The sequence below is a fragment of the Polypterus senegalus genome, chromosome 2, assembly GCF_016835505.1.
Source record: "Polypterus senegalus isolate Bchr_013 chromosome 2, ASM1683550v1, whole genome shotgun sequence".
NCBI lineage: Eukaryota > Metazoa > Chordata > Cladistia > Polypteriformes > Polypteridae > Polypterus > Polypterus senegalus.
In genome coordinates this window covers 107,364,636-107,380,372 of record NC_053155.1, presented here as the reverse complement: position 1 = coordinate 107,380,372, position 15,737 = coordinate 107,364,636, and the positions used below count along the sequence as shown (strand labels likewise).

The window sequence follows — 15,737 nt, the reverse complement described above, 5'->3', positions numbered from 1 at the left end:
GAGAAAGAGATGTAACCATGCACTGGCTGGAAACAAAGGACAAGTACTGTTTTTCCAAAAGTTTTTAAAGTAAAAGTGAAAATAATGCATATGTAACAATTCCCAAGAAAAAAACAATCTCTTTAAATTGTATATTGCCTGCCTAAGGTAAAGTCATCCCTGATGGAGGATTGCAGGAATCGTGGGAAAGAGGGGTCCTTTCATCAGATTAGCGCTATTTCAGCTGTGTAATGGCAAAATGGGGAAGGCAGCTTGATGAATAAGGTCTCCAGGACTTAAAACAAATCCAAATCATATTATGTGATATAATTTAATGTGAAATTCTACTCCATACTTCTAGAATTTTTATTTTTATACTGTATTGAGGATTTATTCTGTTCTTTGTATTTTACTGTATCGTATTGACCCCCTTCTTTTTGACACCCACTGCACGCCCAACCTTCCAGGAAAGGGGTCTCTCTTTGAACTGCCTTTCTCAAGGTTTCTTTGATTTTTTCCCTACAAAGGTTTTTTTGGGAGTTTTTTAAGGTCTTCTTAGAGGGTCAAGGCTGGGTGGCTGTCAGGAGGCAGGGCCTGTTAAAGCCCAATGCGGTACTTCTTGTGTGATTTTGGGCTATACAAAAAATAAATTGTATTGTATTGTATATCCGGTAAACCAAACACAGGGGTGGGCAAGCGAAGCGAGCAGGGGGCAGAGCCCCCTAGTGTATGAATAAAATAGACCATTTATTCACTCAAGTACCTTTAAACACAATATTCTGAATATAAAAGCCACCAAATCACAATAGACCGATATTATTCTTCCTCCTTCTCTCCTCCACTGAGTATCACCTTCTGCCTCCTGACTCTGGCTCATCCATGACTTCCTTTTATGCTGGACCCGAGAATGCTTCTGGTGTCATCCCACATACTCTGAGAAGCTTTTCCAGGCCATAATGAAAGTAAGGAGGTCTTCCCCAGCAAAGCGATCAGGGGGCAAACCCCCCTAGTCTTATATATAAATGTCTATGTGTGGAAGTGTGTGTCTGTTTGTCCGGCCTGGAAGTGCGAGGCTACAGCATGAAGCCAGCAAGGAGGCCCTAAGTTAATGAGTCAGAAGAAGAAAGAAGTAATAAGTGAGGTGACCACATCGTCAAAATGAAACCTTCATGGAAAGAGAAACTTGGTTAGCCGCTAATAGACGGGGCTTTGTGTGTGGGGGGGGTGGTCGGGCGAGCACATCTGCAAAACGAAACCGCCAACTCTGCATTTCAGTTTTTTTCTGACGATTTCAATAGTTTCTAGGAGCCTGAGCTTTTTACAGCACAGGCTTACACAGCTAGTTTATCTAGCAATTCACAAAGTGAGAAAATGAACCACATATCTTAAAATTGTTTTTTATTTCCAATCTTTCAACAACCTTCCAGGTTTCATCATCAGAAGAAAATGATTAGACACACAGGAATCAACAACAATATATAGCAAATGAGGCGGAAGGGGTAGGGGAGGTGTATCAATAAAGTGGGGAGCGGAAGGCACTGGTCATAAAGTCTTTTATTATTTAGGTGTCCTTCATTTTAAGCCTGCATATGCTGGGTTCGTTCAATGGCTCTCTAGCACTTTTAGTATTAGCCCTGAATTTTACTTGAACAGTGTCCCAGTTATGACCAACACTTTCCAAACCCCACCTTATTGATCCACCCCCAACACACACCGTCATTTACTGTATATTGCCAATGATTCCTGTATGTCTAATCATTTTCCTCTGATGATATATAGCCTTTTCACAAGAATGTTAACAAAGTAATGCCACTTGTTTATGAATGAATAACTGAGTATGAATTTACAAGTGTGCAAAATGTGTGCACCAATTTATAATGTATAGGATACTTTCTTTTGTATTTATTCACATTATTTAGGTAAATTTTCACCAGAAAAGAAACACCACATTTGTCTAATAAGAGCTACACCATATAATGATATGCTGTGTTACATGCAATATTTGGGGAAGTTATTAGGCATTTATCATGTAATCTTTGTAGCTCAGCAGATAATTACTCACCTCTCAAGTATATGTGTCTAGACTTTTTAACTGACTGATAGGGGGCTCTGCCCCCTACTTGCTTCGCTCGCCAACCCCCAATTTAAACATTCTCCAGTTTGCTTTTAGTGTCATTCACATCTGCATTGATATATATTCAGATTTGTTTTTGTTACAAACAATTGGAATGTGCACAACAATGCCAAAAACACCAGGCCAAAAAGCACCACACAACATTGTGCCTGTGGTCCTTACTGTGGGCCACTCATAAGCCAAGAAATTTAGATAGATAGATAGATAGATAGATAGATAGATAGATAGATAGATAGATAGATAGATAGATAGATAGAGAAGCTCAAATAAATACAAATATTATAACAAACAACACACTTACACACACACACACTAGCTTAGCTAATGAAAGGACATCTATTGCCTTCTAATAACAGACTTGTAGGTGAGAGTACGATGGATCAGATTGTTGTTAACGCTGCCCAGTTGTGCCACAGGTTTAGGTACTGAATGTATCATACCTTGCAGAGAATATTAAGCGGTTTTAGTAATGAATCATTTTTATAACACATTTCTAAATTCTGACACCGTCCATTTTAAAATTGATATTTCTACTTCCAAATAAAATCATACAATATCAGTGATTTGATACTTAAAAAAAAGATTATAATTAAACAGCTTGTGCATGGTCATGCATTTATTTCTAAACAAGAGCTGACCGTCAATGATCTTAAATTTCTGAACTTGATGGACGGTAAGTATTTTAGATTAAATCAGGTGCAAAACCTGAACCTTCCTTTTACCTTCTTTGTCCATAAAGTGTTGACTGTTGAATTGAAGATCCACCTCTTCCCCTTATTCACTGGTCAAGATTCCTGTCTTTAATTCAAAAGCAGTTTGTGGGAATAATGTCTTTACCTATTGATCTTCAACACAAAGTTTTCAAGATGTAACTGTTAATAATAAAAGGGTTTTGAATATATTTATCTACCTGAGTATCATATACAGTATTTGTATTAAATTTATGTTAAAGATCAGAACTTGTTGCTGGAGATCAGGACATGTCTTGTCATGCCACACATGCAGTTTCAGCTTATTTCAAAGCAAGTACTCAGAGAGAGAGGATAGCAAATGCATCTACCTGCAAGTCAACAAAGTAATTTCCAGACTGGGAGCATTCTTCTGTCATTAAATTCCATAGAAAGTAAGTGAATAAGACAAAGGAATTCCATGAGACGTTGCATGCTGTGTATGATGATGATGTACCTTCATACTATAAAGTGAAGTTTTGGACCAAGCTATTTAAATGGGATTGGGAATCGATTTGAAAAGACCCACACACAGGGCAACAAGAAATGTGCAGAAAAAGTGGAGACTATGATTATGGAAGATCTTCATGTTAAGGTTAATGTTATAGCCCATGAACTGGGCATTTCAGCTGGCACAGTTTCCACAATCATTCATACACATTTGATGATGTCAAAGTTCAGGTGTCACCTATTGCACTGTGGCACTCGGGTCCTAAATTGGGATACTGAGGTGGTTCATTATGTGGTGGGTGCAACAACACATTGTATCAATGCATGCTCTCAAGCTCAACCAACCTCAGTTTGTCAATGCTGACACCAGAACAGAAACAATGTCACCAGGAATTTAGTCATGAGAACTTGGATCTTCTTAGAGAAAATCTGATTGACTTTTTCTCAAAGATACTGGAGATAAATCATGGGTTCATCACCATGACCCTGAAACTACACAATTGTCCATACAGTGGAAGCATAAGGGGTGTCCCTATCCCCATATGCTGTAAAAGTCATGGCAACAATTTTCTAGGATACAAAGGTATCTGCTGTTGGAATTCATGACATACAAGTCATCCAACACTGGAGAAACCTACACTTCCACAATGAAGTTATTATATGAGGCCATCAAACAGGAATGTTGTAGGAAACTGTCAGAAGGTGTTTTGCTGCTTCAGGACAATGCAATATCCCACAAATCCCAAAAATTGTAGGCTGCTATCAGAGAATGTAGCTCCATAGAGCTTAACCATCCACTGTACAGACCATACTTGGACCCAGCAATTATTTTCTCTTTTTAAACCTGAAGATATTCCTATGTGGATGTTGACTTCCTGATGATAATGACTCAAAGGGCACAATAATGGGTTGGCTGACGGGCCGAGATGAATTCTTCAGTTCCAAAGGGATTAGAGAGCTTTTCAGGTAGAAAAATTATTGAATGCCCCTCATGTTTTAACAAAAAGTACACACATCTTGCACATTTTTACCATATAAATGGATAATGGTCATTTGGATTATATAACAAGAATTGCATTAGAATTTTTATCCATTTTTTCATTGACGTTTTTCATTTTGTTTGCTGTTGTCCTGAACTCGTCACCACAAGGTTTTGTTGAGTGTTAATCTTCAATGTGTGATTACTCCACAATTACTATAAGGAGATAAAGCAATTGCCAGAAACCCGTTTCGAAACAATAACAGAGTTAAAACAATACAGCTTTACAAGATAATAAAGTATACAAACACAGCAGTTTTATAAAGTGTTATGAAAAGGAATACATTTACAGTCCTGTACAACTATGTGAAGTACCTTTGGAGCTCACCCGAGATAACCATGCCGCAGATTGCTTACGTCACTTCACAGCTCCTTCATTTGCATATCCTTGCTTTCTGCGCAGTTCCCTAGGCTGATTGGCTAAACATAACCTCTCGACCAATCCTCAACTAGAATTGTATAGAGACTGTTAGACACAAGAACACCCACTCTTGTTTTACTGCGCACTGTTGGATGTCCGTTGTCAAGGAAGCAGCGTCTCTGGTTGTCAAGATGGCGGAGTCTTTACTGGTGCGGCTTACGTGGAGCGAAACTTTCTGTCAGTAAAACAAGTTAAGGTACAGAAGCGAAGTGGGAGAAGAGAAGGAAAGAAAAGGCCAAGCCTGTCATGGAAAACTTAACTTAAAAGGCAGTATGTTGCTGGGAAAAGTGACGACTTTACTGTGTGATGTGACGAGGGACCTTCTTCGGTGCGTCAGCGTTGCGATCGTCTTCCTAACATATCCCGGTGGTGAGGGGTCATTTGCAGTGAAGACTCAGCAGTGGTCTTCTGTGAAAACGCAGAATGCAAGTACCCAGAGCCAGTTCGTACTCGTATCCTTTCAAAAGAAGTCTTTTTGTGTGAAATGTTTATTTATCCATTATCCTTTTCAGTTGTTTTACACTGTATTTCTAATTCTAAAATTAAAAGAGAATTATTTGTCTGTAGCGGCAATATTCTCAAGGATAAAACAATTTTTGATGAAGAATATACGAAAATAAAAAGTCAGACAAACGAGAGGAAAACATTCAAGCCGTCCAGCTCAAGTAGATATTTAATATTTTTGTAAACTTAAACACCTAGCATTTGGTGTTTAATTCCCAGTTTTGAACTGCTTAATTGACATTTGTATTCTTTTGTATTTTCGGTCTTTACTAAGGCACATGCATTCTACTTCGAGAAAGTAAAACCAATGTCTCAAAACAAATATTTACTTTTGTATGGCGAAATACATGTTCATGGTCTGTCATTTACCTGTCACATTTTAAAGTGCAAGAAGATACAATTGTAAAAAAAAAATTCTTCTTTTAAAATTTTCCACAATGCACATGACTGTGTGTGTAAAGGTCACTGTACAAAGCAGATTGTATGAAATGATAAAGAGGTAGATTGCAATTAAACAAAATTTTAAATTTCGTCCATTTAGATATTTAAAAAATATAAAAAAAAATTATTTGTGTGTTGTGTCTATTTCTAAAAGTTAACAGTCAATTCTAGGTTCTGCACATTGTCCTATATAGGACATGCTTTTAGAATTAAAATTCAAACTGGAAATGAATTAATACAGTGTATTGATAAATTGAATGTGTTAAAAAAAGACAGTGTAGCATATTTTCAATGGGAAAAGAACTGTTACAAATTGCAATTAAATAAGTAAACCAAATCCACCAGTTTACTTGTGCAAAGTTACAAAACATTTAAGAATGTGACCACTTTAGATTTTTGCAAATATCTGTATGCATACAAATTCATATTAAATAATAAACAATAGTGTTCTCAATTCAAAAGTCTTGGGACTAGAAGCATAACATGTTATATATCCAGCTTTTTAAAACAAACCAGGGACAGATTATTGAGAGGCAAGGACTAATATCCGTTTCTCCAGGATTCTTGCTTTAAATGGTTGCATGTTATCAGTTGAGTACAAAATTAGATTAAGTTGTTTGCTTACTATTAAAAAATGTTTTCCGTTTTTTTTTTTAGATTAATGTCAACATTTTATGTATTTGTTTTTGGTTTTGAATGTGTCACTGGATGGATGGATGGAAGGATGACTTTGAAACTATGATGTTAGCTGTTTCTCCTTTGTGAAATAATCAGATATACTGTGGTTAGCCCAACACAGCAAATTAAATTAGCTTTAAAGGGTCACTCTTTCCATATGGACAATTTTTGTTACTTTGAAAGATTAACTAATAATTTACCACTGCAGATTTTTCTTTGCATGTATACTTGCGTTACTGTAGAATCTCTGCATTAGACTGTCAGTTTTTTTTTTACATTGCACAATATTATTGGTTTATAGCTTTTTTATTGTTATATGTACATAGTACAGTAAAATTATAACTTGCATGTGCTAATATCAGGTGCTGTCCATGAGGCACAAGTTATTAGTAAAGTTAGAGCATTTAAAACATGTTGTGTAGTAAAACCGATAACAGTCTCTGGCTCCTGATGGCTTTGTAGACGTGCTACAAAAGTGTACAGAGGATGCACATTTGCTTAGTAAACATAAATACGTTTTTGAATCCACTTAATGCAGGCCAGGGCCATGAGGGACTAGAGCCTGTCCTGGTTGCAATGGGAGCAAGATAGCACACACTACTACACAGGGCACCATTCTATGACATCTTCACCCACACTCACTCACGCTGGCTGATAGTGTAGAGGCACCAAATAGGCAGACCTTTGGGTTTGTGGGAGGTAACCCTCTTAGACGTTGGGAGAACATGAAAAGTCCATGCAGGCAATGAGTCAATGTGGAATTCAACCCCAGGATGCTGGTATCCATGAAGCAATGAACCATTTTGCCACCATGCCAACCATCTTACTAAACACTTACTAACACCTATATATTCTATGTAACAAAGAAGGACACCACCACTATTGGTAGGTTTATTAGTCAACAGACATATAAGGCATAAATGAATGCAATATTGCAAAGCAAGTAACTTTAAACAGCTTTATCGCACATCATACTGCAGCACATGCCCTCCTAGTCATCTCCTGTTTTACCCCTAACAATTCCCTATAACATTTATGGTGGAGGTTGTACTTGAGCACAACCTCCCTATGACACACTGTCATTAAGCAATTATTCATCAGAAGTGTGTAAAGAAATGTTACTGGGGCTCCTTCATAACTATTGCAATACACCTTTATTTTGCCTTGCCTATACTGTGACTGCTCTTTTATCTTTAACTAAAATAGTTAATTTTTTGTAATCTTATCTGTATTTGATGGGAGCCGTTGTTGTTTATTCTTCTCTGCTAGACAAGCCTTTTGTTTGTTACTCAATTCCTGATTCCACATTTATAAGAGTATTATAACAATTTTGACAAAACCATGGCATTCAGACCACGTCAGCTGAAGATCTGATGGTGACTAAAGTACCATTTTGAATCACACTACTTGGTAATTTAAGTTTTAATGGGACTCTGTCTGGAAGCAGGCTTTAAACTCATTTGGGCTCAAATATAGTGCTCCTCAAAAAAAGCTGATGGCTTCAAGAAAGGAAACATTCCAGTAGTTGGTACTTTTTCTTTTTTGTATATGTATGGAATAGTGTATGATAAGATTTTTCAGTTTTAAATATGTGTCACAAAACTGAAAACAGCAGAGAAGCACATAAAATGATTTGTAGATAGTTCTTGGCTAATTTCAGTTTATGTGATTTGTACTTAAAAAGTGTTACAGTTATGCACATTATCTTAAAACTTTCTGTGCATTGTTTAGAACTCAGTGTAGCCGACAGAAATATTCTTCTTTTTCCCTTGTATTTATTGCATAAGCGTTCATTGTATCTGAGAGCTTTGCGTCTAATAATGGTTTTATGGTGGTACAATTTTTGACACCACAGGAATGCAGGTTTTAGTCCCAGCCTTGTCAGCATGTATGTGTGTGTATGTGGTGCACATTTTCGCTGTGTACACATTATCCCTTCCCCAAGAACTCCTCTTTCTGTCCACTTCTAAAATTCAAGCAGGTGAGCTTGATAAGTGACTATGCATTATGTTGGTGTGTGTGTGTATATGTGTGTGCAAATGCCCCGAGATGAACTGGAACTTTGTCCGGGGTTGGTTCTCACTTTACACCAATGTTTTCATGGTAGACTAAGTCTTCTTGCAATTCTTAAAATTGAATTAATAAAGTTGAGTAAATGTGTGGTTAGATGAATGTGTTAACCTAAACAGTATAGTGTCTTTTCTATGTGTTGATGAATTGCATGTAGTCTATCAGAGTATGACAGAAACAATAGCTTAGTGAAGCAAATTTTGAAGCTAGGTACATTTACAACATAATCTTTACATTTTAAGTAGGCAGCTCTTATTTCAGTTGACCACTAGGTAATCCACCAATTAAAAGATGTAAATGTAATTTGAGAAGAAACATCACTTGAAACTAAATGCAAAAAGCATAGTAAACAATAGTTTAAATAGCGTATAGAATGGCAACAGGACTCTAAACCAGAAAATGAAGTTAAATTGCATCTGTATTGTGACAGACAAGTAAAGACTCTTTCAGGAGTAAATAAATGACCAGCCAAAAAGGAAATGTATGCTACAATCGTCTGGCTGAATAAATTATGGAATCAGTCAGTGATGAAAAAGGATACATTAAAAGTCAGCTCTGTTGGCACATTATTGAATGGAAAAATGGAACTTGTCCAAGCTCAAGCAAATGTATGGTGCAAAATATTTTTTCATTCCACCTCTCAATACCTTATTTAAATAAAAATATATTAATTAAAATAACATTGAAATGTAGAGCATACAGAAGTTAAAATAAACCCTTGACAGCATTAGGAAAAAAATGACTAGGTACAGAATGCTGCTTTGTCATAGATCCAGGAAACTGGATTGAAGTTCTGTCTCAGGAACTGCTGTTGTGTGATTTTAAGCATTTTCAGCTTGTCTGTGCTGTCCTCTTCTAGGTTTTTTGTATTTTTGGTTGATTCCTTTATTCAAGGTTACTTAGGAGATCAGAGGGTGTGATATCTCTTTACATATTTATAAATAAGAGGAGCAACACTGGCATGTTATGTGGCTTACTTAGGGGCACACATTGAGGCAGGAGCAGGAACTTAACTGTCTTAGCCTCAGCAGCACACTGAAATTTCCAATCCCAAAAGACATGCACATTGGATTGACTGGTGACATTAAATTGGATCAGCATGAGTGAGTATGGGTTTGAGTGTGAGTGAGCCTTCTGAAGGACTGAACAGGGTTGGTTCCTGCATATACCTGATTGTCTCACAACAACACACTACAATCCTAAATTGCAGTAATCAAAAATGAATGGTTGTTTACAATGCTTTCATCTCTCTATTATAATAAAACAGTCCTGGGATGAGACAAGACTTTTTAGCCTGCGACGAGACGTGACATTTTCAGAGAGATACTTTCAAGTCCCGCGAGACAAGACTCGAGAAATGCAGAGAAATTTAACCACGACCGGGACTGGTAATAAAAGACAAAGAGTAGATGGCAAAGTAGAATATCGTAAAGAATTCAAAAACGTTGGCGCGATACACATGCAGAGCAGGTTAGAGATAATGAAAGTACTAAAATTGTAAAGTCTCAAAAAAATGATGGTAAAGATCGCATTAGCACAAACAAACGGAAAATATTACTTGTTGAAATAATGGAACAGCGAAAAGAGATCGAATATATTGTTCAGATTTAAACTTTAAGTCGGAGACCTGTAGATCATCTAATTCGTGTTGCCATCAGGGAAAAGTAGTGTTTCTTCCCAATGAAGAGGTGTTTCCGCAAGAATTAAAAGATTTATTGTTTGGTGAAAGTGGAATCCACATATATGAGGTGCAGAGATGCAGGCTGGGGGGGTTGTCGAGCAAAGCAAGCAGGGGGCAAAGCAAGCAGGGGGCAAAGCTCACTAGTCTACAGAAATACAAAGTCAGACATGAAAGCTACTACTGAGAATTATTAGATAAATATATAAAGAAATTAAGACCAATTGAAGTGAGCGATATCATATATGACAAATAAAAACACTATGCTGATACGAAGTTGTTCTCAGTTTGACAATGACCATTTGCTCCCAAGACCCATATTCTGATTGGAGACACAATAAAAGGGATAGAAATACAGTCACTGTGTGAACGTATATTCAGTAACTATGTATAGGCCTTATCAAATGCAGTTACAATATAAAATTTTGATAAAAAAATACATGGCAAAAAGAGGCAACTGCAAAAGCGGAATGGGTTCGACGACAAACTTTGGCTAGTACTTCTTCGGGTGCTGTTGTCATTATCACACTGAAGAGGTGTCACTATTTAAAACATTTATATGAAGAGGGTGTAGTTGAAAAGCCAAAAAACAGATAGAGCTTGCTTCTGCATTTAATTCTCAAATTAGATGAGTGCAGTTATCAAACTTAAATCTGAATGAAGATTTTGTTGAGAGCTTGATCAGTAAGGAGGCAAACCTTAGTAAATTTTAAGTTGTCTGAAATAATTAATATGATTAATATGATGCAAGAATTAATTATGATCCAAGAAGATTGCTGATACAATATTGGAAGAAGCAGTCAAAGAAAGAATTAAAAGATGAGCGAGAGTCAAAAACACAGGCCAGGCGATGCCTAAAGTAAGAATAACTTGGGAAGAATATATACTGTAGCTGAATAAGTCAAAGGCAATGAACACAAAAGAAGCCTTTTTAAGGTAAGCTTGATAGAGCAAACATTTGACTTGGCAATGATGTGCCTGCTGTCTGCTGAAAGCCAGCTTAAATCCTAAGATTGGTTGGGCTCAGATGAGCCTCAGGTGATGGCTGAGTAATTAACATAGCCTGGCAACAACAAACAGGAGGTGTGGAGAGAAACATGTTTAATTGTAGTTGTGCTTGTGACATATACTCTTGTCTTTATTTAAGAAAATATTGAATAAGATACTGTGGCCATGTAACTGTTAGTTAAATAAAACTTTTTAGGCTGATTTATTATCTTAACATGCATGTATTTTGCCTGTTTGAAATGTTCTTGTTCTGCTATTATCCTGTGGGATTTTCCCCGAGGTTCTTCAGTTCAACATCCCAAATACATATTATGTTAACAGGTGATTCTGAATTATTCCTGTGGATGTATAATTGAGTGACCTAGGTAATGGACTGTTGTCTTGTAGAAAATGTTAATTGCCTTGTACCTAGGGTTGCTGAGATATGTGCTTCTTTTTTTGTAATCCCTGTTATATAAACTAATTTGCTGCTGCAGTTTTAAAAATAGTTTGTGTGTGTGTATGTGTATGTTCATTTAATGACTACAGACTAGTGGCACTTAAGTGTCACATCATGATGGCCTTTGAGAGGCTAGTGCTGGGCTATATGAGTCCTCTTGTGGTAGACCCCCTGGACCCACTGCAGTTTACTTAATCAAAGATTGGAGTGGAAGACAAAATTTTCTGTGTGCTCCACAAGGATTATTCTCACCTGGACAATGCTGGCAGTGCTGTGAGGACTATTTTTTGATTTCTCAAATGTCTTCAGTACCATCCAGCTATCCCTGTGTGACAGATTTAGGGTTTCCTCACACCCCTGTACCCTCAGACCACACGTCACACACCAGATAAAAAGTCCAATTATTATTTATTATAATAATGTGCACAAAGCACGCTCCTCTCCACAATACTCAATAAACAAATACACAATAATCATCTGGGGCTTGTCCACAGTCTGGGACTCTCTATTGGAAGAAGAGAGCCCCTTTACTGTCTGCACCCCTTTTGTTTTATAATTACCGGTGGCGGCGTCTTTAGGGCTGCCTTGCTCCGGGAGTCAGCACTGTCTAGCTGCCCCGGATCGATTAGCCCTTCCGCCGACCACTTGGTCAACGTTCCGGCCTCTCTTGTAGGGTACACAGTGATTTGGCACTCGCTATTTATTAAAAGCGGGCCCGGATCACATTGCGTCCCTATTACATTATATACGGTACCGGCATTACCTGCCTGTACCGCCAAATCATATAATATGGGAGGCTCCCGACTGATCCGCCGCAGGTACTCACTCACTTTCCTTAAAGGCACTTCAGCCACTGCTCCCATCTCCCCAACGATCTTCTTAATCGCCTCCAATGTCTGCAAAATACTCCTTACGGGCTTTATTAATGTTTCGAGTTCCCGTACGTCAATAATATCAGTTAATTCGGCCGAAGGCAGGTTCACTTCCTTATTCTCCTTACCTGTTGGCCGGGAGCCAATGAACACGTCTGCTCTTGGCATGTGCTCTGACGGGTTCCGCAAGGGAGCCTGGGACTTGGAGTTCTTTATGGAGGTCCACGGTGCCGCTTTTGGCTGACTGCGATCCGTCTGTATCAATTTATCGATGGACCGATCAGTCATTTCCCGGACCTCCTTACCTTTTGTAGGGGGAGCGGTGCTTTGCTCGCCTCCCCTTTCCCCTTCGGAAAACCTAAGTCCGTCTTTTCTTGGACGAAGCCACAAACAGCTGGACACGGAACGTCACCTTCCTGGAATCCCTTGTGGTAGGTCACGTGTCCCTCGCCGGCACCCGTAATGCGGAAGTCCTTCGGGTTACTCGTTTGCCTGAACGAGAGTGCGCCATCACCTTCGGGTCTGTCTTCTGCCTCCCACAGAGCCTTCAGATGGACATCTGGGAGGTTTGTACATGGGACATCATGTGTTAATTTAAAAAGATTGTCAAGTACATTCCTGGCACATACCTCGTCGGAGACGTCCTCCTCCGGGAAATCTCTCCTGAAACGCGTAGCCGCTCCATGGCTCGTCTTGAGCGCAGGCAATGTCGAGCGCTAGACCTCCGCTGTTGCTGGTGTTCTGTTTTATCTTCTTCTTCCCCATTACGGACTTGAAAAAGGTGAGGTTTCTGGCGATTTTTCCTGTGTGTGTCGTGACGCTGTCTTCCCGGGGTATTCTGTCCACAGTAAAATTTTTTCCTAGGTCCTCTGCCAAACTCACAGCCAGAGAATCCTGCCGAGACTACACCAACTGTGACAGATTTAGGGTTTCCTCGCACCCCTGTACCCTCAGATCACATGTCAGACACCAGATAAAAAGTCCAATTATTATTTATTATAATAATAATGTGCACAAAGCACGCTCCTCTCCACAATACTCAATAAACAAATACACAATAATCAATAAACCAATCCTCCACTCCCAGACACTTAGCCACCCTGCCTCCCAACTCAGCTCAACGTCTGGGAGCTCCCGCAGTCTTTTTATATCTCCTGACCCGGAAGTGTTCCTAATCCCCAGTCCATTTGGCTCTCAATCACTTCCGGGTCAGGTACAAGTTCTTTTCTTCACCCCGGAAGCATGTCATTCCTCTTGTCCATGTGTGCTTCCGGGGCGTAGGGAAAATATCCATTACTCCTCCCTGCAGCGTCCCCTAGTGGCCCCCATGGCATCCAGCAGGGCTGTGCATAAAAACTCCATTGTCCATGATGCCCTGCTGGTCTTCTGGGGACCTTCATGCTGCAAGGAGGGCTCCACCTGGCGGCTTGGGGGTATTGGCTGGGATAAACGGCTGGCCATTCTCCACACCCTGTTAAGGGCAGCTTAGAGTTATTAAGGTGGGTGCCCCTATAGTGTCCTGGATAATGGGCTATCTGTCTGGTAGAGTGCAGTTTGTGAGTATCTCTGACAGAAATGAGAGCAATGCAGGAGCACCCCAAAAAAACAGTACTGTCTCCTTTTCTCTTTACTCTCAATTCCTCAGACAATAAATATAACACCAGATCATGTCACTTGCAGAAATTCTTAGATGATTTTGTACATATGGGGTGTATCGATAATGGGAATGAGACAGAGTATAGGAGTCTGGGGGAGAACTTACTTGGTGCAGAAAGAATCATGTGCAACTTCAGCCAAACCAAGAAACTGCTTATTGACTTTCGCCACACCAAAGAACCTCTATGTCCAATCACTATTCAGGGAGTGGATGAAGAGTTGGTGCACGTCTACAAGTACTTGGGGGTCCACATCAGTGACAGGCTGGATGGGTATTGTAACACAGAGAAACTATATAAGAAAAGGCAGAGCAGTTTCTTTTTTAGGAAACTGCATTCCTTTAATGTGAGTAATAATATCCTTCACATGTACTTCAACTTTGTGATGTAGTACTAGGGTGTTGTACCGTGTTAGCCATTATGAATGTAGAGAAAAGCCAAGCAAAATGACACCTTTTATTGGATAACTAAAAAGATTAACATCTTGCCTGAAGAAGGGGCCTGAGTTGCCTCGAAAGCTTGCATATTGTAATCTTTTTAGTTTAACTTTGTGATGGAAAGTGTGATATTCTATGCTGTGATTTGTTGAGCCTGTATAATCACTGCAAGAGAGGCCCACTGAATTAGCATATTAATTAAAAGGTCAGGCTCAGTTATGGGTAGCACTATCATATCCTTGGAGGTAGCAGGGAATGAGAGAATTCACACAAAACTGAGTGCCGTTATGAACAATGTTGCACATCCTCCCTTTGACACACTAACACTGAGTACTTTCAGGCAACACATTGTCCAGGAGAAATATGTCAAGAAACACTACTGGGACACCTTTATTCCAACAGATATGCAGCTAAATAATGCCTCACTGTGACTGTGACAGCCAAGTCAGAAGTTTTTCCTTTCTTTTTCATTTCCATCTGTTTTAGTTATTCTGGTATGTGCTCAGAGCATAGTGTGTGTTTGTTTGTGTGTGTGTATATCTATCTATCTATGTATTGTGAAGGACAGCCGGGTCCCGTGCCCGGCAGGGACGCCCCTGATACTTATGTTCCGGGGGAACCGCCATGGGCAGTCCAATACCTCCCCCGGGACGCTTGGTGGCAGCCTCCCTGGCTGACGGTGACTCCCCAGCTGCCCGCAGGGCTCCATGGGAGATGGAGTCCTCCACTGCTTGGTTGGGGCCCGGCTTGTCCGCTAGGGGGAGCTGCCTGCTTCCCACAGCCCGGCTGAACGAGCTTTCAGCCCCACCCGGAAGGGCAATTGGGACCAGGTGGTTAATCACCTGGAACGCTTCCAGGTGGGCTATAAAAGGGCCCAGCCACCACCACTCGGTGAGCCAGAGTTGGGAGGAAGGAGACGAAGCTTGTCTGGGAGGAGTGGTGGAGCGAGGTGGAGAATTGTGGTTTGTTTTGTGCTTTGGGACTGTGTTTGGGCTGTGTGGCACGGGGGAGACGTGTCACACAGCTGAAGAAAAAATAAAGCCTGTGTGTTTTTGTACACATGCCTCTGTGTGGTCTGTACCGGGTCAGGTGCTATATAGCGCCTTTCACACTATCTATCTATCTATCTATCTATCTATCTATCCCAGAAGCAGGAATATTATGCTCATGTTCTCAAAAATCTATCAACTGATTCAGTCTTACC

At 39.7% G+C, this 15,737-nt stretch overlaps 1 protein-coding gene across 2 annotated transcripts in view; it reads left to right on the top strand.

Annotated features, from left to right (window-relative positions):
• Window positions 1-4,882: 4,882 nt before the first annotated feature.
• cep126 (centrosomal protein 126) overlaps window positions 4,883-15,737 on the top strand; it is a 106,363-nt gene continuing 95,508 nt past the window's right edge. For both annotated transcript variants that reach the window (XM_039744340.1, XM_039744339.1), the window contains exon 1: window positions 4,883-5,203. In XM_039744340.1, the coding sequence (XP_039600274.1) occupies window positions 5,175-5,203 (29 nt within the window). In that variant the 5' untranslated portion in view covers window positions 4,883-5,174. The remainder of the gene's footprint in view (window positions 5,204-15,737) is intronic.